The sequence below is a fragment of the Pleurodeles waltl genome, chromosome 2_1 (assembly GCF_031143425.1).
Source record: "Pleurodeles waltl isolate 20211129_DDA chromosome 2_1, aPleWal1.hap1.20221129, whole genome shotgun sequence".
NCBI classification, from domain to species: domain Eukaryota; kingdom Metazoa; phylum Chordata; class Amphibia; order Caudata; family Salamandridae; genus Pleurodeles; species Pleurodeles waltl.
The window spans coordinates 674,523,571-674,550,888 of record NC_090438.1 but is presented as its reverse complement, the minus strand read 5'-3'; the positions used below and the strand labels follow the sequence as shown (position 1 = coordinate 674,550,888).

Genomic DNA, 27,318 nt, shown 5'->3' with positions numbered 1-27,318 from the left:
GCAGATACATAAACATTCAAATTAAATTCTTGCATTAACTAGACACTAGTGTAAAACTCACAGTTGAGGAGAAACATGATCTCAATAAGAAAAATCAAGGACAAGTTAGCAGGTTTTGAACCATATGTTTTGAAGCAAAAGGATAAAAAGGAAGACCAAAATAAACTGGGTTATCATAGCCATCATGAGACTCAGGGCCTCATTACGAGTTTGGCGGTCACAAGACTGTCAAACTCATGGTTGTGGTCAGACCGCCACAGGTGTGGTGGTCTGACCGCCAAATAACGACTTCGGCAGCCGGACCCTCCTCAAGACTGCCATCCCCACCAGAATCATAGATCCCGACCGGGTGACGGTGGTTGGGCTTGTAATCAGCCATGGCGGTGGTGAACTCATTGCCACCTGCCTGAGTACAACCCCACTTTTGCCAGCCTTTTCATGGCAGGGACCCCACCATGAAAAGGCTGGTGGAAAGCCAGTGCTAAGGGCCACAAGGGGCCAATGCAGGGGCCCTCTGCCCAGCACCGTTGGAACTCCAAGGGTGTTGGAGTGTTAGGATATTGGACCTATGCTCCTTTCTCCTAATATCCTAACACTCCCTTATTCTAATATCCTAACACTGTTCCCCATGGACAGCCTGGCAGGAATGCATATTGCAATGTTCCCGCCGGTCAGCACAACAGGAAAATTGTAATTCACTCAGGGGGAATGTCAACACCATGGCGGTGGGTCCTCCCCGTGGTGGGACCGCCAAACTCATAATGAGGCCATAAATAAGCAACATGCTACAATTGGGAAGATGTAGGGCTTTTGAAGTGTTGGAAATCCAAATACAGGTAAAGGTGAGCTCTAGGATTTGTGGGTTACAACAATATGTGTGATCAACTATAGTATCCATGTTTCTGGCCTGGCTTGCAGAACAATGGGGTCCCATGAAGAAGGGGCCCTAAGTGTTAGACCAGACTATGCTTTCATCTCCAGATAAGATCACAAAGCCACCGATGTCTTGTCAGTGTTCAATTTGAGCTGGCTGGTATGATTTTAGTCAACGATGCAGATAAGGCAGGTTTGTAAACAGCTATGCAGCTGGATTGTTGCCTAGTTGTAAGAAAGGAGTTTACTCAGCAAAGGGCAGACACAGCTACTGACTTATGCTAGACCATATGAAAGTCAGTGGAGAGGTCTAAAGGACCAAAGCAGCTGAGCCTTCTTAACAATATTTGTATGAAGATCATCTGTAAGACAACAAGAATTATGTTTCATGGGCTGGACAAAAGCCTACGTGGGTAGGATCAAGAATAGAAATAAATGTGAGAGGTTTGCAGACTGAACCTTTTTCTAATATATTACAAAGAACATGAAAAAGCGAGACTGGACTAGAGTGGGTCCGTGTTAGGCTTTTTTAAACAAAGGTGGGCATGGTGGCTTTTTCAATATTTTTGGGACACAAGAGGAAGCTAAAGAACTATTGCAGAGTTGGGCAAGAACAAGAAACATGAAAAATTATTAAAGGCGAGGTCCTCAAATAGTGGCTTAAAAAAGAAAGGGGAATAACTTGGAAGGCATCTGCCAGGAAGAATTGTGTTAAAGCCATCCTCACCTGGGCGCAGACTGTATCATTATGTATTCCTGTGGAGAAATACATCTTCTCAATCGTCACAAAGGATCTTTGAAGCCGGGGTGTTTATAGTGCAACACTCAGGAATGCCTAGTTCTATAATAAACGTAACTATGTTTAATACATTTAAAAGCTTTTTTTGATGTATTGGTTTCAGTATTGAAGCAGTCTCGGTAACAATCACGCCTGGCTTTATGAACATCCCTCTTGTAGTGGTTATGAGTGGAAATATATACCCTTTCCATTACATTTTTTCCAGCAGTTTTGTTCAGTTTTTTACACAGACTTTGGAGCTACGTTAACTCGCCATTAAACCATAGCGCATGTTTGCACCAACTGATAGTTCTTGTTCTTTGGAAGCAATCTGAAGAAGGGCCACAATAATCTAAGAGTTAAAAGTATTAATGGCTACTGTGGAACTGGAAGGAAAGTATTGAATAGTAGAATCAATAGGGCCCAACGTGTGCCCTGAAATGTAAGTTGTCACATGGATGTACTAAGGTAGGCCTAATGTAGCAGAGTTACAAGTTTATTGGAGCTGTCCCATAATAGAATTCTTTTTATTTTTTTCCTGCTTAAAGTTCCCTCGCTTATTATCACATGGTGGCCTCTGTGCTCAGGGATCATTCAGATGGCAGTATATTGTGCTCACCAGCCTAGTATATATTATGGCTGGCTGGGTGATTAGGCATCCTTAGTGCTCGCACCATAATGTCAAAGGAGAACCTCTTTGCTTCACTGTCGGTTTGCCTGACATATGGTCATCATTTATCAGATCACTTCTCCCCTGGGATGAGATTAAACACTTGTGTGTTCACAAACACTGGCAGTGCAGCTCAACAAACTCGAATTCATCCCACCAGCCGACTATGCTAGGATAAGGAGAAGGCTCAACCACGTTACATATGCACAGAGCTATGTGAGAACACAGCAGTCTGAAGAAATATTTGGATTTTGCATTTGTGACTGCATAATCCCTCACACATCCACAATTTAAAAAATGAGCATACACACTGTGAATATGTCAGAGAGCTCAGCACGTCTGCTAAATAGGACTTTACATTGCTGATCAAAGAGAGCCAATAGCCATTGTAATCTTGACAGAACAGCTGGGTGCGATCCCAAGAGTTTGATCAGCTTCTGACAGAGCAGGATCCTCCGTATCCCGCCTCCATAGAGCTTGAGGTAGGGCTTTCTCTTGTTAATCTAACCCCTGAAGCCCCCTCTACCTACCCATTTGGAAAGCACGATTCCTGCCCTGCAGGTTTCTGTTTCTAACACAGGATTCCTCCCCACGGATTAGTGAGATAATCAGACAAAATATTGAGTTTTTAATATCGTAACACAAAATATTGTGAGCAAAAATATTGTTGACAGAAATGTCATTGTTTTAAGGGAAGAGATACAGTTTTTAAAGTTTCTTTATGCGTTTAAATGATATTTTAATTGTATATGTTATATTTTGTGAACTTGTTAATGTTTTGAAATATAGTTTGTAATTGTGAGTTATTGATATTTTAAATTTAGTTGTAAAATAGTAATTTATAGTTTTGTAGCTGGTTGTGAGATTTGTAGGGGTACAGGGTGGGATGCAAATTAGGTATAAATAATGTATATATTTTTAATCAATAATTATTAATTGTATTATTAAGCGTGTAAATTATGTAACTATTTTTTTAATTATTGGGTTTTGATACATTATGAATTATTAATTAATTGAAAATTGACTATGTAAATTGTGTAATTATTATATTTTTTAATTTAGGTATGTGTTAAATGTTTGACTATAGTGAGGGAATGTAATAAAATAATTATTAATTTTGTGTTTTATTTTGATTATTTAGAAAAATAAAATCATTTTAATTGTTACATTGTTTGATGTATGTATATATTTAATTTTATGTTAATAGTTTTATAATTTTATGAAATTAATGATTGTATTTAAATAAGGTATGTTTTTGAAGTGAAGCACTTTCCCTACTGTTCCGCAGACTGGAGAGGGAATAGTAAATTTTATCTCTCCTGAGTTCATTGTTTTCCTTACTGCTGCACAGACTGAAATGAGAATAGTACATTTTACTCCTCCTGAGTCTAACCCTTTCCTTACTGTTGGATCCACTGGAGTGGAAATAGTACATTTTACCCCTATTGAGGCCACCGCTTTCCCAACTGTTGCACTGACTGGATTGGGAATCAAATCAAATCATTAACATTTATAAAGCGCGCTACTCACCCGTGCGGGTCCCAAGGCGCTAGGGGAAAAAGGGGGGGGTTATCGCTGTTCGAACAGCCAGGTCTTTAGGAGTCTCCGGAAAGCGGAGTGGTCCTGGGTGGTCCTGAGGCTGGTGGGGAGGGAGTTCCAGGTCTTGGCCGCCAGGAAGGAGAAAGATCTCCCACCCGCCGTGGAACGGCGGATGCGAGGGACAGCAGCGAGTGCGAGGCCAGAGGAGCGGAGGAGGCGGGTGGGGACGTAGAAGCTGAGGCGTCTGTTGAGGTATTCCGGTCCCTTGTCGTAGAGGGCTTTGTGTGCGTGGGTGAGAAGTTGGAAGGTGATCCTTTTGCTGACAGGGAGCCAATGCAGGTGTCTCAGGTGTGCGGAGATGTGGCTGCTGCGGGGTATGTCGAGGATGAGGCGGGCCGAGGCGTTTTGAATGCGTTGCAGGCGATTTTGGAGTTTGGCTGTGGTCCCAGCGTAGAGGGTGTTGCCGTAGTCCAGGCGGCTCGTGACGAGGGCGTGGGTCACGGTTTTTCTGGTGTCGGCGGGGATCCAGCGGAAGATCTTGCGGAGCATGCAGAGGGTGAGGAAGCAGGCGGAGGACACGGCGTTGACTTGCTTGGTCATGGTGAGAAGAGGGTCCAAGATGAAGCCGAGGTTGCGGGCGTGGTCTGTGGGGGTCGGTGCGGTGCTGAGGGCCGTGGGCCACCAGGAGTCGTCCCAGGCGGACGGGGTGTTGCCGAGGATGAGGACTTCCGTTTTTTCAGAGTTCAGCTTTAGGCGGCTGAGCCTCATCCAATCTGCGACGTCCTTCATACCCTCTTGTAGGTTGGTCTTGGCGCTGGCGGGGTCCTTGGCGAGGGAGAGTATAAGTTGGGTGTCGTCGGCGTAGGAGGTGATGATGATGTCGTGCTTGCATACGATGTTGGCGAGGGGGCTCATGTAGACATTGAAGAGTGTCGGGCTGAGTGATGAGCCTTGGGGTACGCCGCAGATGATCTCGGTGGGTTCTGAGCGAAACGGAGGGAGGTAAACTCTTTGGGAACGGTTTGAGAGGAAGGAGGCGATCCAGTCCAGGGCCTGGCCTTGGATCCCGGTGGAGCGGAGGCGGGTGATTAGGGTGCGGTGACAGACGGTGTCAAAGGCAGCCGAGAGGTCGAGCAGAATGAGGGCGACTGTTTCACCGTTGTCCATCAGGGTTCTGATGTCGTCAGTGACTGAGATGAGGGCGGTTTCAGTGCTGTGGTTGGTTCGGAATCCGGTTTGTGAGGGGTCGAGCAGGTTGTTGTCTTCCAGGAAGGTGGTCAGCTGTTTGTTGACGGTCTTCTCTATTACTTTGGCTGGGAAAGGCAGAAGAGAGATGGGGCGGAAGTTTTTTAGGTCGCTCAGGTCAGCCGTAGGTTTCTTTAGTAGGGCGTTGACTTCGGCGTGTTTCCAGCATTCGGGGAAGGTAGCAGAAGAAAAAGAAGAGTTGATGACGGTCTGGAGATGCGGGGCGATGATGTCGTCGGCTTTGTTAAAGATGAAGTGCGGGCAGGGGTCCGAAGGGGCGCCGGAGTGGATAGAGTTCATGAAGGATTTGGTTTCTTCCGTGTTGATGTGGGACCAGTTGTTGAGGGTGATGGCCGTGGATGCCGGTTCGGTGGTGTATGGTTGGGTCTGGTGTCAGAAGCTGTCGTGGAGGTCGCTAATCTTGCGATGGAAGAAAGTGGCGAGGGATTCGCACAGATCCTGTGAGGGCGTGACGGCGTTGGCATTGGCGCTGGGGATTGGAGAACTCCTTGACGATGCTGAAGAGTTCTCTGCTGTTGTGTCTGTTTTTGTCCAGTCTGTCGGTGAAAAAGTTCCTTTTGGCAGCCCGGATCAGGTGGTGGTGTTCGCGGGTAGCGTTCTTGAGGGCGGTCATGTTGTCAGCAGTGCGGTCCTTGCGCCAGGCTTTCTCAAGGGCGCGACAAGTTTTCTTTGATTCTTTGAGGGTGTCAGAGAACCAGAGAGGTTTTTTGGTGTTGGTCTGTCGATGCGTGTGTTTGAGGGGAGCAAGGATGTCTGCGCAGTTGGAGATCCAGTTTGTGAGGTTGAGGGCTGCGTCGTTGGGGTCGGTGGTGAGGGTGGGTTGGTTGGCGGCGAGTGCGGAGAAGAGTTGCTCTTCGGGGATCTTGTTCCACTGTCGACGAGGGATGGGTTGGGTGCGGAGGTGGCGGGTCTCGCGTCGGAATGTGAAGTGGACGCAGCTGTGGTCGGTCCAGTGTAGGGCGGAGGCGTGGCTGAAGAAGACGTGTTTGCTGGCGGAGAAGATGGGGTCAAGCGTGTGTCCGGCGATGTGGGTGGCGGTGTTCACCAGTTGTTTGAGGCCGAGGTTGGCGAGGTTGTCGAGCAGGGTGGTGGTGTTGGGGTCGTTGTTTTGTTCCAGATGGAAGTTGAGGTCACCTAGGAGGATGTAGTCCGGCGAGGCGAGGGCGTGCGGGGAGATGAAGTCGGCGATGGCGTTGCTGAAAGGGGCGCGTGGGCCGGGAGGACGGTAGACGAGGGATCCTCTGAGGGTGGTCCTCGGATCAGTGCGAATCTGAAAATGCAGGTGTTCAGTGGCGAGAGGGGTGTCTTCGGTGGAGGTGGTGACGCTGATGGAGTCTTTGAAGACGATGGCGAATAGTAAACTTTACCCCTACAGAGTCCAACACTTTCTTTACTGTTGCACTGACTGGAGTGGGAATAGAAAGTTTTAACTCTACTGAGTCCAGTGCTTTCTCTACTGTTGCACAGACTGGAGTGGAAATAGCACATTTTATCCCTCCTGAGTCCAACCCTTTCCCTTCTGTTGCACAGACTGAAGTGGGAGTAGTACATTTTACTTCTCCTGAGTAGAACACTTTCCCTACTGTTCAACTGACTGGACTGGGAGACGTAAATGTTACCCCTCTTGAGCTTAATGCTTTCCTTACTGTTGCACAGACTTGAGTGGGAATAGTATATGTATTATTTTTAGAATTACATTTTTTTGTATATATTGTTTAAGAATATATTATTATTATGTTTTTGGGTATTTTAAATTATATTTGTAATTAGTAATGTTTGCAATATAAAATATATTTTTTTAAAAATATATTTTTATATTGTGTATTTTCTCAAGTGTAAATAAATTGGTATGTGTTTTAAAATTTTCCCAGTTTTGACACAAATCTTCACGATTTTAAAAAAAAATTGTTCCAGTGATTCTTTTTGTACATGGGTAGTTTTGTGGTGATCTGTCAAGCGGGAACGAGAAAAAGGGGGAGGTGTCAAAAACACGTGCTTCCCATGTTAATTCCCATAGAGGTTTTGAACATCACTACAGACCAAACTCCTGTACGGAATTCTCCCAAATTTGGCAGAAAGCTAGGCTTTGATACGCAGATTACACTTTTTATTATTTGGTGTAAATCAATTCAGTAGTTTTTGAGAAATTAAAGGAGAAATAAGTTTGTATATCTAGGGCTGTGGATCCATTGCAACATTTTCAAGGCGATTGCGGTGAATATGCAGAAATGCTGTGATTGGCTGGTCGCAACCTGACCAGAAAGTTGAGGCCACCATTTTAGGTAATGGGACATGGTCCCAGGGGCTGGAAAATAAAAGGAATAGTGGTATAAGGAGTCTGGGTGGAGGTACCCTGACCTCACGGATGTGATATAGGGTCCTTCAGGGTAAAATTATGACCTTCTAAAGATTTTGTTTCTCAATGCTCGATAATCGCAAATACTTCACGATGCTCAGTGTGGTTCCCCCATGTAATGTTGCAACAAATTCACAAATATCGGCGAAAAAAATAAAAATAAAGACCTTCACAGACTCATTCATATACTAATTAATTCAAACACAGACTCACTGTGACCCTCATGTGCCCATTCACAGACCCAGTCAGACACGGATGAAAACACTCAGAGACCCACTGAGACCTTCATTCTCCCACTCACAGACCTACTCAGGCACTGACACACCCACTCACAGACCCACTGAGACCCTAATGCACCCACTCACAGACCCATTCATACACTGATGCATGACTCACAGTTCCAATTAGACACTGAGACACCCACTCAGACACTCATCCACCCACAAAAGACCTACTCAGGCACTGACGCACCCACTCACAGACCCACTCAGACCCTGATACATCCACCCATAGATCCACTCAGACCCTCGTGCATCTACTCACATACCTACTTAGACACTAACACACACAGTCACAGACCCACTCAGACGCTCATCCACCCACTCGCAGACCTACTCAGGCACTGACGCACCAACTCGCAGACCCACTCAGACACTGACACAACCACTCACAGACCCACTCAGACATTCACCTACTCACAGACCCACTCAGACCCTCATGCACCCACTCAAAGACACAGTCAAGACACTGACAAAGACCTATTTGGACCCTGACACACCCACTCACAGACCCAATCAGACACTCATCCACCCATTCACAGATCTACTCAAGCACTGACGCAACCACTCACAGACCAACTCAGCTGCTCATGCACCCACTCACAGACCTATTCAGACCCTCACACACTGACTCACAGACCCACTCAGACACAGACTTATCTGGTCACAGACCCACTCAGACACTGATGCACTCACTCGTAGCCTCATTCAGACATTCATGCACCAACTCACATACCAACTCAGACTCTCACACATACACTCACAGGCCCACACAGACACTCACATACCCAATATTATTATAAGATGGAATCAGTGATTAAAATGTGAAGCTTTTTATAATGCATAAAGCAAGGTACAGAAGCAGTGTGTCCTCGACATGTAAAATGGAGTGCCTTGCAAACGTATTGCCTTTGAATACTTGGAATGCAGCTGACAGTGTATTGATTAAGAGTGTAGGTCGGAATATCTGGAACTTCCTGGCAATGTAATAAATGCTTATGGATAAAACATTCTGTCGAGAAGGAAACATTTTGCAATGTCTAGATCAAGGGCCAGTCGTGATGATCCCTTGTTGAGCAAAATAGTGAGGGCCATATTTATAAGCCCAGTTGTGTTGCACATGCACCATGCTGCATGCATGACACAACTCATAAATGAGACTTATGAAGCCACTATAGACCACCTTGGGTGGCCCCTAGTGGCTTCATAAATCTCAGTAAAGCAACGAGCACAAATCGGTGTGTTGTGTTGCTCTGTCCCAGGAAATGGTTCAATAGATGATAAGTTAGTGTTCCCACTCAACATCCATCAATTTTGATGCATTCCCAGATGTACCAGAAATTATAGACCTGGGAATGCGCCAAAATGCTACGCCTTCCCAGGTGAAGCATAACAAGGAGAAATATCTTTATTTCTCCTTGTTTTTTCCCTCTTTTTATTAGTGCTGCATTCTGCCGCACACATAGACAGAGGAAAATGCCTTAGGGGATTGTTTTTGTGCAAGAAGGAGCCCGTTCCTGTAAAAAACAATCCTCCTTAAAAATGCAAGCATCCTTGCACTATGTACAAGGGTGCCTGCGTTGGCCCTAGGCTGCCAAAACGGCACCACCGAAGGGACAAAGGTAGGAATGCACTGTATTCTTTTAAATGCAGCACATTGCTGCCCTTTCCCTGTGTTGCAGTGCAGCAAAGAGACTTTCTGTGCTGCATCACCGTGCCATAAATATGTCCCTGAGTGCATATGTAGTAATGTGCCGTTGCTGAGCAAAAGGGTGGGTGTCTTGTCGTAATATGACCTTGCTGAGCAGAAGTCTGAGTCAAGTGAGGTATTTGCATCACCAGGCTAGCCTACAACACTTGTTTTGGATTCACTGCGTGTCACAAATATAAATGCTTCCTTGCTTGTTGTTGGATTTGTCACTGAAATTATGCTGCTAAAACTCTGTCACAAAGTGATTATGGATGCACGGGGATAATCACCATTAGGTCAAAGCAAATCTGTCATCTGTCTTCAAAGCAACTAGTCATCCAAAGCAGGACACACGCGCACACACACGCACATATTCTGAGAATGAGCAAATGGGAGAGTGATAGCGAAAGAGAGCGAGGGGGGAACTATATAGGGTAACCATGTAATGTGGTTTAATATTGCTGTCAAGATGATTGGTGACATCAAGGTAAATGTAAAAAAAAACCTGCACATTTGCACGAAACTGTCAAAAAACAGTACATCAACGTTGAGCACTTCATGTTAAGGTTCTTGCAGCTCTATCAAGATAGTGTCTAAAAATAGGGGGGACTCCCAAAAAAGTGACATCTTTTATTGAGGAACTTTGCATCAGTTCAAGGAAGAGAAAATTCACATGTAATTGGAGTACAGCTTGTCTATTGGTAGATCTTACATTTTAACTGAAGAGCTAGATGAAAATATTACTTGTTAGGCTTTTCACGATCTTTTGAGAAGTACATACACCAGGGCATTTTGGTGTAGGTGAAGTAGTACTCCCATAGTACTCTTTTTTGTGCTCTGACATGCCTTTGTGAATTGGCCCCAAAACATCTAAAATGGGAATATTCAGGGAATATTCTTATACAGTTAGTACCAAGAGAAATGGCTATGCCCTCTCTGCACTTGTAGTAATAGGGAGTTAGCTTAGACATTTCAGAGAAAATTTACAAATGTGTGTAAAATCATGTAAAAGGGTACTCCTATAGACCTACTTCTCGTACTCATAAATACTTTTGTGAGTCAGAGCATAGTTGTGTAAAACTGATGGAAATGGCAATTTTTCTCCCCTACATGGAAACATTTTGGTGTGGAAAAACCCAGTGCCTTCACACCAACACAATACAGAGGTGTTTCATTCCCATTTCAAATTTAGAAACTCATTACCTTTTCATGAGTTTAGTAAGAAACTACTTCCGATGGGTGAGCAAATAAAGACCCCGAAAGATAAATAAAAATGAGGGTAGCCAGTCACACCTCTAGGGTAATCCTCACAGAAACACACAGATTATTCCTCCTTTTGCCTGCATTCACGAGTATGCAAAATCTACCAAACGGACATTTTCTGTGTTAGTAAAAAAATGTAATATAACTAAAATTCGCATTGAGATTTTTGGTTCGATTCATTGTAGGTGTCCAAAATTCTTTTTGAATTGGGTCCTAACGAGACCCATCATATGATTTGCAATCCTTGGACAGCTTTGCAGAAAATTTTCACAACGCGTCCTTTTGGTGAGGCAAAAAATCCTGGATTGTCATATGAAAAGAAAAGGTTAGGCCAAGCAGTGTTAGTGCAGAACAAGATACAAAGCTACTTGATAAAAATCAGAACAAAAATTGGAAACTGTGTTGCATATTGTAATTGAGTCCCTCATTTCTTAGTAAGACAGGTGTCACTGAAATCACAAAGGACACAGAGACAATTGATATGTACAGAAATGTATAATGACCACAGAACATTTTGTACACGGTTCTTTGCTGAAGTGCCTAACAAACACTGTGGCACTAGTTATGTTGAGCGAGGTTGTGCCTGTCATGAGTTTGTGCCTAAAGCCTGTCAAGAACCTCTCATCTGCTTATCGGTGACGGCAGATAACCACATTTTCATACAATATTTAGAACAGATTACAGACGAATATTCATATCTGCCTGAACTTCGGAATCAAACGAGTATCAAGAGTACGCACCGTAATATACTACAATGCTTTTTTTCCAATGGGAGCTGCGAATGTCATACAGGTTATCTATTCAACTATCTTTCACAACGAAGCGCAAACTTTTGCCTGTCATTTATTGACATTTCTTTCATTCTACTCTCTTTATACCATGGATACCGCTAGGTTGAATTTGCCATCCGGAATTCACACAGGAAATTAAGACCTTACTTTACTCAGCTGAAATTTTTAGCTTCCTCTCACAGCAGAACAAATGTGTGGGCATGGGTGTGAAAGGTTGACTGGAAAGAGCCTTTCTTTAATGCAAGTGTGCACGATTAGCTGTGTGTCACCCACACGGCTGCCCCTTTATTGTTCTTGTGAGCTGTGCCACCATTACCAGTCATAATCCACTGGTATGCCTTCCAGCGTGATCAAACACTTAAAAATATTGTAAGACTGACAAGATTAAAAGTCGGAGCTACTAATGATTGACATCCTCTTCCAGGGCCATTACTAGTAATGATGCAAAAGTGATAGAGGAAGCTCTGCCAATGTTCTGAGGGACTCATCAAGTCCTTGTTAAGGCTGTCTTTTAGGAAGTGGCAGTGGGTTCCTTTTCCCTGCTTCCTTTAGGGCCAGTGACACTCTTGCTATGCCACTGTTCCTTTGGGCACCAAAAACCTTGCTGGACTCAAACCTGCCACTCTCAGGCCACAGTTAAAAGCCAACAAAATCACATTTACTCACTTAATGACCATCCCCTCTAATGTGTAATAACAAAGGTCAGAGCTCCTAAAATACCATAAAAAGGAATACACCACATTTTATGGCAGAAAAACACATAAAATATAAAATCTTAACTTAAATTGGAAATTGTCACCTGTGTCTAATCCTGGCTGAGCAGAAAAGGGAAAATTGTCTGAAGGTATGTCCTTGAATGTTTAATAAAACTGTTTAAATTAGTTCCCAGCTCTAAGGGTGGAGATTCATAGACTTGTATTGGTAAAGGAAGTCAATTCAACATCCACAATAGACTTGACATGATCCCGGAAAAGTAAAAACAAAAGGCTTTAGGGGATGTGCTAGAAAAAGGGCTGCAACGGAGTCCAATGGAAATTAAATACCAAGAAAGAAGAACAAAAGAAATAAAGCAAGTGTGTGGCAATGAGAAAAAAACTATTAATACATTGTGTTCCCTCAGATGTCATGGGCTCGTTAATCTCTGATGTACTTTTTCTGCTTCAACAAACAGTTTGGTTAAAGTGTTCCACAAGTTTGAAACAGAAGGACGGAGGAAGTAAGTTTAGAGCACTCACTTACATTTGGTGAGATTCCTCATCTGTTTCACTGGCTGATGGTGAAAGTTAGGTTAATGGGTGATTGCCAATTACAATTCCAGAAAATTGTTTTGTATTTGGTAATAAAAAAATAAAGGAAAATAAACAATTGGTCTTGGAAGAAAGAAGGGTGTGGGAATAGATACAGAGGTCCCGATTTACGGATATTTTTACAATGAGTTCCTTTACACCTGCAAATGCAGGAATGAGTCACAACTAAGTAAGAAGTAAAACACAAAGTCTAACAGAAAAGTGTTTTTATAAACTGGACCGTTTGCAAGTTATTCTCATGTGCACAAGGGAATAGTACAAAGTGACTAACATAAACGTTTCAACACTTTACATCTTGACGTCTATTAACCCCAAAAGATCTTGAGTTTAACAAGGTCTCACAGACAGGCTGAGAGGAAATTAAAAAATATGCATCACTTTGAACAGTCTAATCATTTGCTTACGTCAAAAGGTCACAGAAAGTAAACATACCTGGCGTAATAATCATCGGGTGGAATAATTTCCTGAAAGAACTGCAACTGGTACAAATAAAGTCCAATCAAGTGCCCCGCACTGAATATAGCCATTAATACACATAGACAGCTGAATATCAGCGGATCAAATACTCGGCAACAGGACCACCATGTGCAGAGCCCCAAAAACACAAAGAAGTACACAGCCGAGGTTAAAGATGGCAACATCATACCTACAGGAAAAAAGATAGGAAATATAAATGGAAATGAAATACTTAGACAGCTTAAAGATCATGTCCAAACATAGCTTATCATTGTATATATACAATGCTCAAATTCCTCCAGGTTCTATTCAAAGTTATTTGCACAGGGAAATGTGCTCCCATTGTGAGTTTGGAAATGGGAACATTGAAACCGTGGGTTCATTCTAATCTGTGATACTCAGAGTAGGGAGGAAAAATCACCCAGAGGGAAAATCAAAGGGTTCAAAAGAATCCGTGGTAATTGGGATGAGCCTCTAAGGGTTCTCTTATTGTGTATTTCCTTACTCCAAAGAAAGGGTCTGCAAAAAGTTAAATCTGCTGAGAAAAAGTCCGCACAAATTGCTATTGTGCATAGAAAAGCTTTGCAAAAGGTAACCTTGTACAGAGAAACTCTGTATGTCTTCTCCTTCTCGAATGGGCTTGACTACACTGAAATGTTCTTTGATTAATACTGCCTTGCAATAGATGAAAAACCTTGGTCATGCGAAGGTAAACCAGAATACGTTGCAAACTTCAGGAAGGGTGAAAATCAAAAACTTTGCAAACTTTCAATGGCAGAAAAAACAAACATTGCAAAGCCCTTCTTAATAGCCCTTCTTAATAGCTCAAAATAGCAAGGTAATTTAATCTTCTATATCCACCAACAACAGTTTTCTTCCTAAACTCAAGGCAATCAATTTACCTACTGTTATAATGACATACATCCTGTTTGCATGTGCAATCTAATCACATGTTCAGGAATTACTGCAATCTAAATCTAAATCTAAACTACATCACTAACCTGTTAAACCAAGTAAAATTGTTACTACTACTTTCCCAGCTGTAGTAATAATATTGCCAATGAGCTCTTTGATTTTGGAAGCTATTGAGGCGATCCTGCGAAGTAGTTTTAATTTTGTGCTCTCTTCATTTTCCTCTTCATCCTCATCTCCAGCATCCAGATCTTCTTCGAACATCATAATTTCATCCATTTCCATCTTTTCTGTCACTGCCTAAAAGCAGAAAAAAGAACAGTGTGAGAATTTGCCTTTGCACTGAACCTCTGAAGTGTCCCGTTTGACATTTACAAATGATATTTCATTATAAAAAGACATTTCTTAAATATATTTCGCTCTTAAACTATATTTTATTGTAACAAATGAAGACATTTTAAATTTATAATTTACCGTAAAAGGTAAGTAATTAGGCATATAGAAAACGAATTTAATATGCTGATCCACAAGAGATTCTATGCTTATGGGGCTATTGTTTTTGGCATTAAGACCCTCATTACAAGTAGTGCAGAGTGGTATTGCCACATGTTTTTCAGTGGGAATATCACTCTGATTGAATACAAGAGCTGCCAGGTATGGTATTTCCACACCCAGTTGTCATTTACTTTTCAGGTCACAAACTCCATTTTCTCAGAGCAGTTGGAAACTATGAGTAGCAGAGGGCCAGGAATTCCAGCAAAACATGCTGCCCAATAACACAAGGCCCTGCATGTTATTCCACCTTGCTGTGATAGCAGGTAAATGTGAAGAGTGCTAAAGGGCCCAGTATTACCACTGCACTTCACCAGCCAAGGTTTAAATGAACCCTAATTGGCTTCTATAATTCCAAACTGTTGGACTTTTTTCATTACGCAGGGTCATTCCCGGTCTTTTTGCCTCCTTCTTCCTGGTTTTTCTGACCTCTCGCCATTGGCTCTAGGACTCTGAGCACTTTATCACTGCTGACCAGTGCTAAAGTGCAGGTGCTCTCCCATCTAAAGTTGGTATGATTGGCTTATACCTAATTGGCATATTTACCTATAAGTCCCTTATACAGTGGTATCTCTATACCCAGGGCCGTAAATTAAATACTACTAGTGGGCCTGCAGCGCTGCTTGCGCCACCCACTGAAGTAGACTTTCAAACCTGTCTCAGGCCTGCTAGCTAGCGCAGGGCCTGTGTGCGCAGTTTCTGCCACAGGGACCTGGCATCTAAACTTACTTGCCAGGCCCAGGACTCCCCTTTTACTACATGTAAGTCACTCCTAAGGTACGCCTTAGCTAGCCTTATGGGCAGGGGGCCATGTATGTAGAAAGGCAGGACATGTGCCATATTGCATGGCCTGTCCTAGTAGTGACAAACAGCCTAACTTGATGTATCACTGCTGTGAGTCCTGCCTTCTCATAGGATTGCATTAGAAATGCCCCTCCTTATGTGTAAGGGGTATTGTCTGATTTATGAGGGGTAGCGTAGGCGTGTTTGGTATGGTTGTGATGGTGATAATAAATGCTGCTTACTGGTGTGGGTGTATTTTTTATTACTATCACAGAAATGCCACTCCTAGAAAGTGCGCATTTATCTGTGCTTATGACTCTGGTGTTCTGCAGCTTAACTCCAATCCACGTCTGGGCAGAGTGACAGTTGGGGCTTTGTGCATACTTTTCAGACAGCCTGTACACAGGGAGGGTGGAGGTGTCACAGAGGTGCATCTGCATACTGAATAGTCTTCCTGGGCTGAGAGAAGGGAGAGGCGGGGCACACCTGCATTTGTAAAGACTGTGCCCTGGCCTCACACAATAGGGTCGTTAACCCCCCACTGATGTTTGGAGCCTGTGCTGAAAGGAGAGAGGGGGCACTCCCAGAACCAGTTGTAACTGGCTGGAACCTCCTCTCCCTACCATTGTAAAACACTGTAAGAACTGACTATAAGTACAGGGGAATTTTCCCCACAATTTGGAGACTCTTGGAATCATCTTGGAACTGGACACCAAAGGCTGAAAGGACTCACCAGGAACCGCCATGGACTGCTGCTGCTGTGCTGACCTGTGACCTGCCTGGTCACTGTGAAGGACTTGCCACTTGCTGCCTTTCCCTTGTGCTGGCCTGTAGCTGGGCCCTCCACCTGAGGACCTTGTCTTAAGATTCTGCTCCCCAGGGGCAGGGTGCTGTGGCCCCTGACCCCTGCATCCATTTCTTCATGAGGGGTGCTTCTCCCTGGTTGCGGCTGCCATAGCGCTGATTGCAGCATGCTTATGGAGCCTTGGGAGCTCGTAGGCTCCTTGCAGCATTGTTCCCCTTTAAATAAGATCACCACAGCGGCCCGGGAAGCTGGAAGAACACTTGCACACCGCATCGGGTGCAGGTGAGTGTCTGCTCGGGCCCCAGGAGGGGTCCGATCTTCTTGTGGCTTCACAGCAGGACCAGGGGAAGGCGCGGGGAGTGCCCCCTTCCCCATGGCCTCTGCGTTAGGAGCAGGATGCTCCTTTTCTGCTGTTAGGTAAAACGGGCATTATTGTGGCCCCCCCCCTTGGTGGAAGGGCCAGTGGAGGCCCGGGGGGGCCCCCAGAGATCGTGGGTCCTGGGAGGGGCCTGTCATTAAACCGGAGGGGGTGCGTGGTGCCCCCCTCCTGCCCTAAGTTGTTTTTGCTGACTTTGGCCCCCCTCGTGAGGGCCGGTTGAGGCCCTGGAGGGCTCCCAGTAATCACGGTCCCCGGAGGGGCCTGTCTATAAAAGAGAGGAGGTGCATGTTGCCCTCCTCTGACCCCAGAGTATAAGGGAGGCCCCCGTTTTGCGCATAGGAGCGCCGGGGGCCCCATTGTTCGCCTTCTAGGCACTGGAGGTGCCTTCATCCAACCAGGTACTGTTTAAAGGACCAATATAGTTGCAATCCAAAGTTCTTTCTACAGACTTTTGTTTGATTCACATATTACCTACCTGCGTTTGATGTTTTTACATATGTGTATGCAAATGTTCCTTTTATGGACATGCTTGCTAATATGTTTTTCTAACTTGCCATATGTTTTCTAATGATCCTACTATGGGCGTTTTATGATATTCTTATGACAAGTGCTGTGATGTAATAACGTGTTTTCCTGACTACTGCTTATGTTGCAGAATACTGAGTAACCTGTGTGTTATGTGTGACTACTGCTAGGTTGCAGAGTAACTAATGTGTAACGTTCTGACAACTGCTAAGGTAGCAGGATAGTTCTGATATGTGATGTTTGGTCTGATAATTGCCTTGTGTACAATACAGTATATTTTCATATAATCTGGTGTTGTGTTTCCTTTGTGGTGGGGATATCGTGTCACATGTGTTGTGTGTGTTGTGCAAACGCTTTACACATTGCCTCCGCGTTAAGCCTGACTCCTCGTGCCAAGCTATCAAGGGGGTTAACAGGGGTTATCTTGGACGTGTAACTCCCTTGCCCTGACTAGAGTGGGTAAGTTCTGCCTGGCTGAGGTGCATACCCTAGCCAACCAGAAACCCCATTTCTAACATTGGTGGCAGCAGTGGGATAGGACTTGCGCTTGCACAATACCATTGTGACTCATTATTTCACTACAAGGATTGCGTTTAGATCATCACATGTTTGGCTTCTCTTAACTTTCTCTCTTTGGTCATTTTTCCTGTTTTCAGTTCTCACGCTTGGGTATTGTGGTTGTCACATTTATCAGCGTATGAAACAGTACTAGCTACAAGGCAGACTATTGAAGGAAAAGAAGTGTGTATGCTAAGTAGCTTAAAGGAACTGGGATTAAAGTGATTAGTTAACTACAAATTAAACAAGCATTTTCAATGCAACGGGTCTCCCATTTGCTCGAGTTAGCACTATTAGCGTTGTAAAGAAAAAAAACACAGCGCTATCGCAAATGTAAAATGCAGCGCAATTGTGCTGTGTGGAAAATAAACAGATAAAGTAGTCTGGACACCATGCTGAAAACATAAAGCCTCGTATGTTTTTTAGTAGTTTACCGGTGCTGTGTAGGTGGGCTAAACACCGGAAAAGGCATGACGTATACATGCCTTTCACAAATAAAAGCAAGCAAATTTTAAAAGGCAAGCCCACGAACCAAACGAAGTGACTGACGTGGCATGGGCGTGGTTGGAAGCCCGAAGAGAGATTACAGATTTGGGTGGAGCGCTTCGCGCTCGCCCATAAGAATGAAAGAGTATTGTGTAACACAGTGCTTAATTTGTAAATAAAAAGGTGCTGGTGCTCAAAGCCCTCCTCTTAAACACGCAGCTGCTGCAATTAAATGTGCGAGCGCGGAATAATGAGACAGCGTAATCCTTAAACTATCTCGGCCTCTTCAATCCATATAAAGCCACTCCCTGCCCCTTCAGCTCACTCTTGCAGCTTTCTAATTCCTCCCTTTGTGATGATTTTTCATTTTTCCCTTCCTCCATCTTTCCCATATGTGTTTTTTGCTTACAGCAACTGCTTGAGGCAGAAGAATAAGCCCCGGCCCTCAAAAATAAGTGCCGGTGCTCAGCACCGGAAACAACAAGCACAAATTAAGCACTGGTGTAACAATAATATTTCTCTGATAAAAATTCCACTTGACCAGTTACAAATGAATGCAACGTCAAATCAGTGAATTGTTCTTTTTCTAGTCCTACCCTGTAATTTACCTCAGTCTAGGATGGAAATTGCCATACTAAGTATTTATGATTTCCCACATATTTACAAGTTACTGAGTACTGCATGTACTTTGCTTAACCACCCACTTGAAATACTTCCTTTACCACCATGATCCCAAAAGATCACCTAGTCTGGTTCTGTGAATCGGGATACAGAATTCAAACTTAAATTCAATGTTTTCCATATAAATGAATATCAGAGACTATGGCCCTCATTATGAACACGGTGGTCGAAACCGCCGTGTTCATACTGGTAGTCAAACTACTGACTGCAAGGGCCCCCGGATCCCTGCCGGCCATATTAGGAACATTCCTCTGGGCCGGCGGGCAGAAACATTGTTTCCGGCCGCCGGACCAGAAGAATGCCTGGCCGGGACATTGAGGGCGGCTCTAAATGGAGCCGCCGCCAATGCCTCTGTGCGGCGGGTGCAGCTGCACCCATCGCGCAGATCACTGCCCGCAGTGACCTGCGCGATGGGGCACTGTGGCCCCTGCACTGCCCATGCCGAGTGCATGGACAGTGCAGGGGCCCCCAGGGGTGCCCCGGTGCACCCCCTCCGCCAGCCTTTCCCTGGCAGGTTTCCAAGGGGTATCACCGCTGCCCTGTTGGATAATGATTCCGACTGCCGCCCTCATAGTGTTCATTATGTGGCGGTGTGGCCCGCCATGCCAGCTGGCGAGTTTTCCCGCCACGGCCGGCATGGCAGGCCACACCGCCATGATCATAATGACCACCTATATTTTAAAAAACACTTATTTCACAGTAATCAAAAACTGTGCTTTTCTTAGGTTGTAGGGAACATCGGGCGACACATTGTTTTTGCAGGAACTTTATGCTCTTGAAATGGTGTATATCTTTGCACATATGTCCAGGAAAACATGGCTAGAAATCATATTGACGATTTTTTAAAGTACAAGCCAAGCATCTGAAAGCATCTTTAAAAATGCACTCTACCATGTTTTTTTACAATGGATTGGCACACTAAGGGCCTGATTATGAGCTTGGGGAATGGGATACTCCATCACCAATGGATATCCCACCCGCCATTTACAAGTTCCACAGGATATAACAGAACTTGTAAAACAGCAGACGGGATATTCGTCAGGTTTGTGACGGAGCATCCCATCCGCCAAGTTCATAATAAGGCCCTAAGTTGATATCCAGCCCTGTGATTTTAGAATTCATGCAGGGTATGAAGCCATAGTTCGCCTGAAAAAGGAACAGCAAAAAACAGCATGTGTATCATTATGTTGTACAAACTGTGTGAAAGAAGGAGTAATCAATTTCAGAGTATAAAAAAATGAGCAGTAAGTGAAGGTGCATAGAGTAATGTGAAGCCTGTAAAGGTGCACTGATAAGAAAGTGGTTCACAGGGATGCACTGATTTAAAAAGATTTGACTCAAAGCAACATGGCAAGACATCTTTGATTGCTTCATCAGCAGCTGCACTTCCGAGAGTGTATAGCACAAATTAAATGTTTCTCGAGCAATTGCTCATAGAACTCACACATTTCCTCCGGAACTTACAGCAGAGGACCTTGAAAATGATGCTTTTGAGTACATCATGGAAGTCACATTCACAGTGCTATTAGATACACCATTATTTTCATAATAAGCTCAGTCCCCCCCGGAAGAAGAGGAGAGATGAGTTTGCAGCAGGACACTGATTGGGGGAGGAGGGTGAATGAGTTGGAGGAAGTTGAACAGAACACAAAATAGCATTAATTAAAAAATAATGGTGTACAACAGGTAAATGTGACCCATATCACTCACAGCATAATCTAGACTTCTTTATGACCTATACAGTTTGTATCAGGAGCAACTTATCAATTCATCAATAGCGACTCCCTGCACCATTAAAACTACACCATTCCAAAACAAATGTTGCATAGCATTTGCATATTTGCATATTTTGATAAACGCTGCAGTAGCTAAGGGTCCAATGTATTAATGATAAGTATAAAATATCTCTTAGTGACTAGTATGTACATGAATCTCCCGGGGTATATTACCTCACAAAAATAACTCAATAGGAAAAAGATATACGCCAATGCCTTTTATGGGTGTACAGATTAGTGAATAGTCAGTTTGAGTATGTGTATTCCTGGTCGTTCTATAAGTGTGCATGGATTACTGAACAGGTGCAAATTTATTTTTAAACACTAAGGGCGAGATGTAGGAAAGGATTTGAGCCACGCAAACGTCGAAAAACTCCATTTGCGAGGCGCAAAAGCCTCTACGCGATGAAGAAATGCATTTTGTGAGTCGGATCCGACTCGCAAAATGCTTTTCCGACTTGCAAATAGGAAGGGGTGTTCCCTTCCTATTTGCGCCTCGCAACGCTATGCAATTTCATTTGCGACCGCAAAAGCGGTCGCAAATGAAATCGCAGTTACCATCCACTTGAAGTGGATGGTAACCCAGTTGCAAACGGGAAGGGGTCCCTATGGGACCCCTTCCCCTTTGTGAATGGAAACAAAAATATTTTTTCAGAGCAGGCAGTGGTCCAATGGACCACTGCCTGCTCTACAAAAAAAACGAAACTAAAGGTTTTAGTATTTTTTTCCAAGTGCAGCTCGTTTTCCTTTAAGGAAAACGGGCTGCAGATGGAAAAAAAAAAAAACTGCTTTATTAAAAAGCAGTCACGGACATGGTGGTCTGCTGTCTCCAGCAGGCCACCATCCCCTTGAGTGCCCATACTCGCAATGGGGTCACAAACTGCGACCCACCTCATTAACATTAATGAGGTGGGTCTTTGCGACCCCATTGCGAGTTGCAGAAGGTGTCTGAGACACCTTTCTGCATAGCAAATTGCGACTTGCAATTTGCGAGTCGCACGGACTCGCAAATTGCAAGTCGCAATTTGCTTCTTTCCTACATCTGGCCCTTAATTTTAACAGTTTGAAATCGCATCAGTTAAATTCAACAATCAAATAATAAAACTATTGATTGGCTAGAGGATATATAATGTACAACACATGCATGCCTGCCAGTGTTCAATTTCACAATAATTAGCTGGGAAAGAAATTGTCAGCACATCAATCAAGAGTTAACTATGCACTTTTTTTTTTTACAACCAAGCCTGTGACACCAGCTCCCCATCAATGTAAATTAAATATGCTAACCAGCGTTAAAGTGCTTCTGCTCTCTTATTTAAACACAGGGAAATTGGCTTACACCCAGTAGGCATTTTTCATTTAATTTAATTTCTTGTAAGTCTCTAAAAAAGTGGTACTACATGTACCCAGAATGTGTAAATAAATGCTAGTAGTAAATCTGCAGCACTTATTGTGCCACCCACTAAAGTAGCTCCTTAAGACCTGCCTGAAGACTGCCATTGCAGCCTGTGTGTTCAGTTTTAAACTGCCATTACAACTTGTCAAAATTCATCTTTTACCAGGTCTAAACCTTCCTTTTTAATACATATGTCTCCCCTAGGGTAGGCCCTATACATCCCACAGGGCAGGGTGCACTGTATTTAAAATTAAAAAGTTTGAAATGTAGTTTTAAGTTTTACATATCCTCGTAGTGAAAAACTTTCAAATTTGTTTTTCACTATCGCAAGGCAAGAGATGCCCCTCAGGTCCTGGACCCTTGTGTGGCATCAGTTGAGCCCCTCCTGAAAGAAAAAGAGAAATCCTAACGTTTTAGGCTCTTTGTGACCACCAATACAAAGCTCTGGTGGGAACTTGACTCTTCTTCCTTCAGCGATGATAGTTATTGCGTGTTGTGCATTTCATGCTACAGCATCAACAGCTCGCAGTTACTGTCAATGCTAAGCTCCAGCAAAGACCGTTTGCTATGCCCAACAGGATCTTCTCACTACAGCAATGACCATCTATGACACCTGGCGTGCTCTTCATGCTACAGTGACTATCATCGGCGACAGTCTCCCTGCTCCTCGCAGCCTCCTTCACAACGAATGGAATGCTTCATGCTGGACTTGAAAAGGTGTCTTTTTCTGTAGGACTAACCTGTTCCCTGTATCCAGACGGTGCTCCATTGCGGTCGACCTGAACTTATGACTTTCAACCGGTCTTGCATGACCAGATCGCCATGAGTGGAGGTTTGTTGTTTTAGGCTCCATACTTACCTTAAATATTTGAAATTGCATATCTCCTGTTCTACTGATTAGACTTTAGGTCTTTTGGAGTAAAACAATTGATTACATTCTATCTCCAATTTTTTTCAATTAGAGTCTAATTTTTTTCCCTTGTGTGTTCATTTTATTACCATTTGCGTGCAGCATAAATACTTTATACATTGCCTCTAAGGTAAGCCTGGCTGCTTTTGTGCCAAGGTACCAGAGGGGTAAGCATAGATTAATTTAGTGACTGCCTGTGGTTCCCCCTGGCATGGATTGTGGCTGTTCCTTGGGCAGGGCTCATACCCACTCAACCAACAACTCAATTTCCCACAAGGCCCTTTTCACTGCTTTAAAACAGAACATTCTTATGCCTGTCTTACCCCTGTGTTCCTCCTTCACGAAGTAGTTCTGTTATGGTTTTACAAATGCACCCATTCTGCTCCTGTGAGTCAGGGTTTAGAATTCAGGTTTAACATTACTTTTTGTGCAGCTAATTTACACTTAGATGGCTAAAGCAAGCTGTGTATTGAAATAGTAAGCTGCATGGACATTAGGAGGAAAGCATCAGTAACGGATCAACTGGAACGTCTTAAAGTCGAAGATCCACTCATTGGATCTCATTCTAGTCTGAAATCTTCAGTACTGTACAAGTAATATCTAATCTGATACCTGATGCTTGACATTGTAAAGAGCTATATTTAGTTGTATAATTGTAATGGGGAATAAATAATTCAGACTTTTCTCAAATATGAATGTCAAAGGCTATTTTCCCAAATCCAGTGTTGGCTCTTCTTTCAGAGTAATCATTAAGAGTTGTTTGTGAGTATTGCAGAAGTGAGTGTATATCTGTGGGCATTACGAGTGTGTGAAAGTGTAATCCCCTTGCAAAGATACTCAGATTTGTGAGCAGAACAGATGAATAAACATAAGAATGGATGATGGAGCATTGTTTAAATATACATAGTATTGCACTGCATTATTTTTACGGTAATTATTACCCTAATTTGGGGCATTAAAACACTTGCCTGCACAGGGACTATGCAACGCTGTGAAGGGTGCATGGCTGCAAGGATGTTGTATATCTAGTTGATCATTAGTGTGCCTAACTTTAGTAGGAAGGAATAAAAGAAGTTTGCAAGATTGTGTATATTAGTGAACCATATGTAATGGCATATTGAATAGCAAGTAGTTTGCCTTACTACATAAGGTAATGAGTAGTATTTAATTATTGTGGGGCAACAAGCATTTAAGAATGTGCATATCATTGGATAATAGATCAATACCTAACGAAGCAAAGACACACAGAAAATACATATTAATAGCACACTGAATGTAAAAATAAATCAGTAGACTGATGTGCCCACTACATAAATGACCATTCAGCCTACAGCTGAGAGGTTCGCGTTTTGGTGGCAACGTCCTTTGCTTTCATCCATCCAGTATGATAAGATGAGCACTCATGGCAAAGTAATGGCAACATGAGCTGTGATTAGTTAGTCACAGTGGTTCCAGGTGGTGGGCACTGGCACAATTGTTTGCAAACTGGGGCTTATTTTTCATCTTCAGACTTTGACCCAGAGAAACAGAGAGAAAGGCAGAAATAAAGAGAACAAAATAGGAAGAGGAAACTAGGAAGACTGTGGCAAAGAGTGAAATCAGTGTTGAAGTCTAAGCTGCAAGAGTAAGTTTAAAACATAGGAAGTCTATGGGATAACTCCAGACCTTGCATTGGCGACAAGGTTCTGAACTGTGGTGTGTGGCATATTGCATGTATCCCTCACCCTTCAACAAGTGCTCAAGCAAGGTACCCTCAAACCCTTTGCAAACACTTTGTTAGGAATTCGATCGTCCCTGTACAGGTGCTATCTCTAGCTGCCGCATTGCCTTGTCCACCGCCAAGGCACAGGTCCCTGGTCTCTTGCACCCTCCCACTTAATTTCATACCTGAGGGCATGGGGTCACTTTCAGGTGGGTACTATCTGGTTTCTACAGCTTTTTTAATCGTAATCTATTCTGCTTATCCCTGCTAAATACCCTTTGCATCAAATGGCAGAACAGTCTTCAGACGGACTATGCCCCGGAAGACCAGACGGAGCCCCTGGAAGCACTGGACTGTGGCACCAAGGAGGTGCAGCTGAAATGTTGCCCTTTAAAGTCCCTGCATGATTGGCATTGGACCCCGCAGGACTACTGCTGCATGTGAATTGCTGGCACTGTGACCACACTCGCTGTAACCTGGTCAAAATACTCTACAACTGCCTAATGGTCTGACCCTTCTCGATGGCAGTTAGTGACACCCTATGTGAAACTCTGCCAGTTAGGGTGAGTCTGCCAGATCCCCTGATCCTGCTGCACAACCTCCAGGGGACATCTTGCGGCTTGAGGGTTGCCTACTCCACACAGCGTTTGCGATGGCAAAGAATTGCATCCTCTGGCACTCACCCTCCCCCCTCTTCCCTCAAGGAGTGGATCTCGGCAATGTCCCAGACAGCCTCATATGAACAGGTCATGTATAACTTGCAGGACAGAGTTGAGACATTTTTCTTCACTTTGGTGCCTTTCCTCCAGGACAATGAGAGCTAGGTACTATCGACCTCCCTCAGGGGGGCTGGATGCCACCACCTCGCCCCCCCCTGCTTCTGTAGCCTTAGTTCGGCCAGGTGGATGCCTGCCTTTTGTCACCCCACTTGCTCACCCCCACTCACCCCACTCTGCCTCCTTCTCTCACTCCTCTTTACACTGCCTCCCTTCTCCTTCCCCCTCCGAGGGCCCAGGGGTCTCTACCCCTCCCCTTTCACCCTGGCCCTACCTTGGCTAAACCTCCTACTGCTGGCCACCACATATGGCACTGTGGCACAATGTGTAGGCCATCGCACACGCCCTGGCACTGTTGTACCACAGAATAACTTTTGCTTTGTATTTCATGGCGCACCTGACTTGAAGTGATCAAATGTTATTTCCTCAATGTACCAAGCTCCTTCTCCCCCACAATCGAACCCCCTCGTTCTCCATCAAAACCTTTATAAAGAATGATGAAACAAAAACATACGAAGTGTAGGATGGTGAAAATAGAATCATGAGGTGGAATCAGGAGTAGGCGGCATCTAGTATTTGGCAACACAAGCATTCCATAATGTCAGCCACAAGCTCCTTGTGGAGGGACTGCACTTATATATATTCTTTACAAATTAAGCTCTGAACATATGTAATGCATGCTTGGATACTCCAGAAGGTGTGCTGAAATACAAAAAACTCATTCTTACCCTCCGAATGCGAGTGGGGATAGAAAAAGAAGGGAATTATGGAATATGTAGGATGATAGATCAATATCTAACTATTCAAAAATAAAATACATATTACCGATAGTTAGAAATTCACAGAAAGCACATAGCTGTACAAATGTGTCCTTGAATAAAGCATCAATAAATATGGATGCAAGATGTGAGCAACATCATTCTTCAGACATCTTCCTATGTTTAGGGTGCTCATTAGGGCCTGCCATTACATTTCCATTGAGCTACCCTTCATTCTTAACAGAAGGAGAGTGTAGTAGATTGACAGTTAATTTGGTCAGTAGCAATTTAGATACAAGTTGCTATATGAAATCTGCAGTTGGGGGCATGGTCAATATTAGTCTCCAGAACCTTGAATACTGAGTTTGATAACTTTAAGGGGCATATTTATACTCTGTATGCGCTGAATCAGTGTCCAAATTTTTGACTCACATTCAGCGCAAACCGTGCACCATATTTAAACTTTGGCGCCTGCGGACGTCAAAATTCCTCTGTGTGAGTCATTTTTTGGATGCAGGAAACTTCCTTGCGTTAATGACATGCAAGGTAGGCATTCCCGTCCCAAAAATTACTTTAAGGTCTGTGTGCCTTATTTATACTCCTGCGTCATTTTGACGCACAGGAGAGGGCGGGTTTTAAAAAACAGCGACCAGCCTGATGTGCGTAGTTTTTTAACACCTGGATCAGGGAAGGCGTTAAGGGACCTGTGGGCTCACTTCTATGGTCTCTGACCATGGAAGGAATCCAGAGGTGTCGTTCCTTGCCCCCAGGGACACCCCCTGCCACCCTCGCCCACCCCTGGAGGATACCCATGGATGGGGGGACCCATCCCAGGTAAGTACAGGTAAGTTGAGGTAAGTATTTGTTTTTTTTTTAAGTGGCATGGGGGCCTAATTAGGGCTCCCTACATGCCACTGTGCCCAATGACCATGCCCAGGGTACAGAAGTCCCCTGGGCATGGCCATTGGGCAAGGGGGCATGACTCCTGCAATACTGGTGAAGAAAAACACCTCTTTCAGGTAACTAGAATCTGGATAGCTCCTGATGGCAAAT

At 43.9% G+C, this 27,318-nt stretch overlaps 1 protein-coding gene across 3 annotated transcripts in view; it reads right to left on the bottom strand.

Moving 5' to 3' along the window:
- PIEZO2 (piezo type mechanosensitive ion channel component 2) overlaps positions 1–27,318 on the bottom strand; it is a 1,085,167-nt gene that overhangs the window by 426,500 nt on the left and 631,349 nt on the right. For all 3 annotated transcript variants that reach the window (XM_069216450.1, XM_069216468.1, XM_069216460.1), the window contains exons 6-7: positions 14,269–14,479; positions 13,244–13,457 (exon numbers count right to left, since the gene is read on the bottom strand). In XM_069216450.1, the coding sequence (XP_069072551.1) occupies positions 13,244–13,457; positions 14,269–14,479 (425 nt within the window). The remainder of the gene's footprint in view (positions 1–13,243; positions 13,458–14,268; positions 14,480–27,318) is intronic.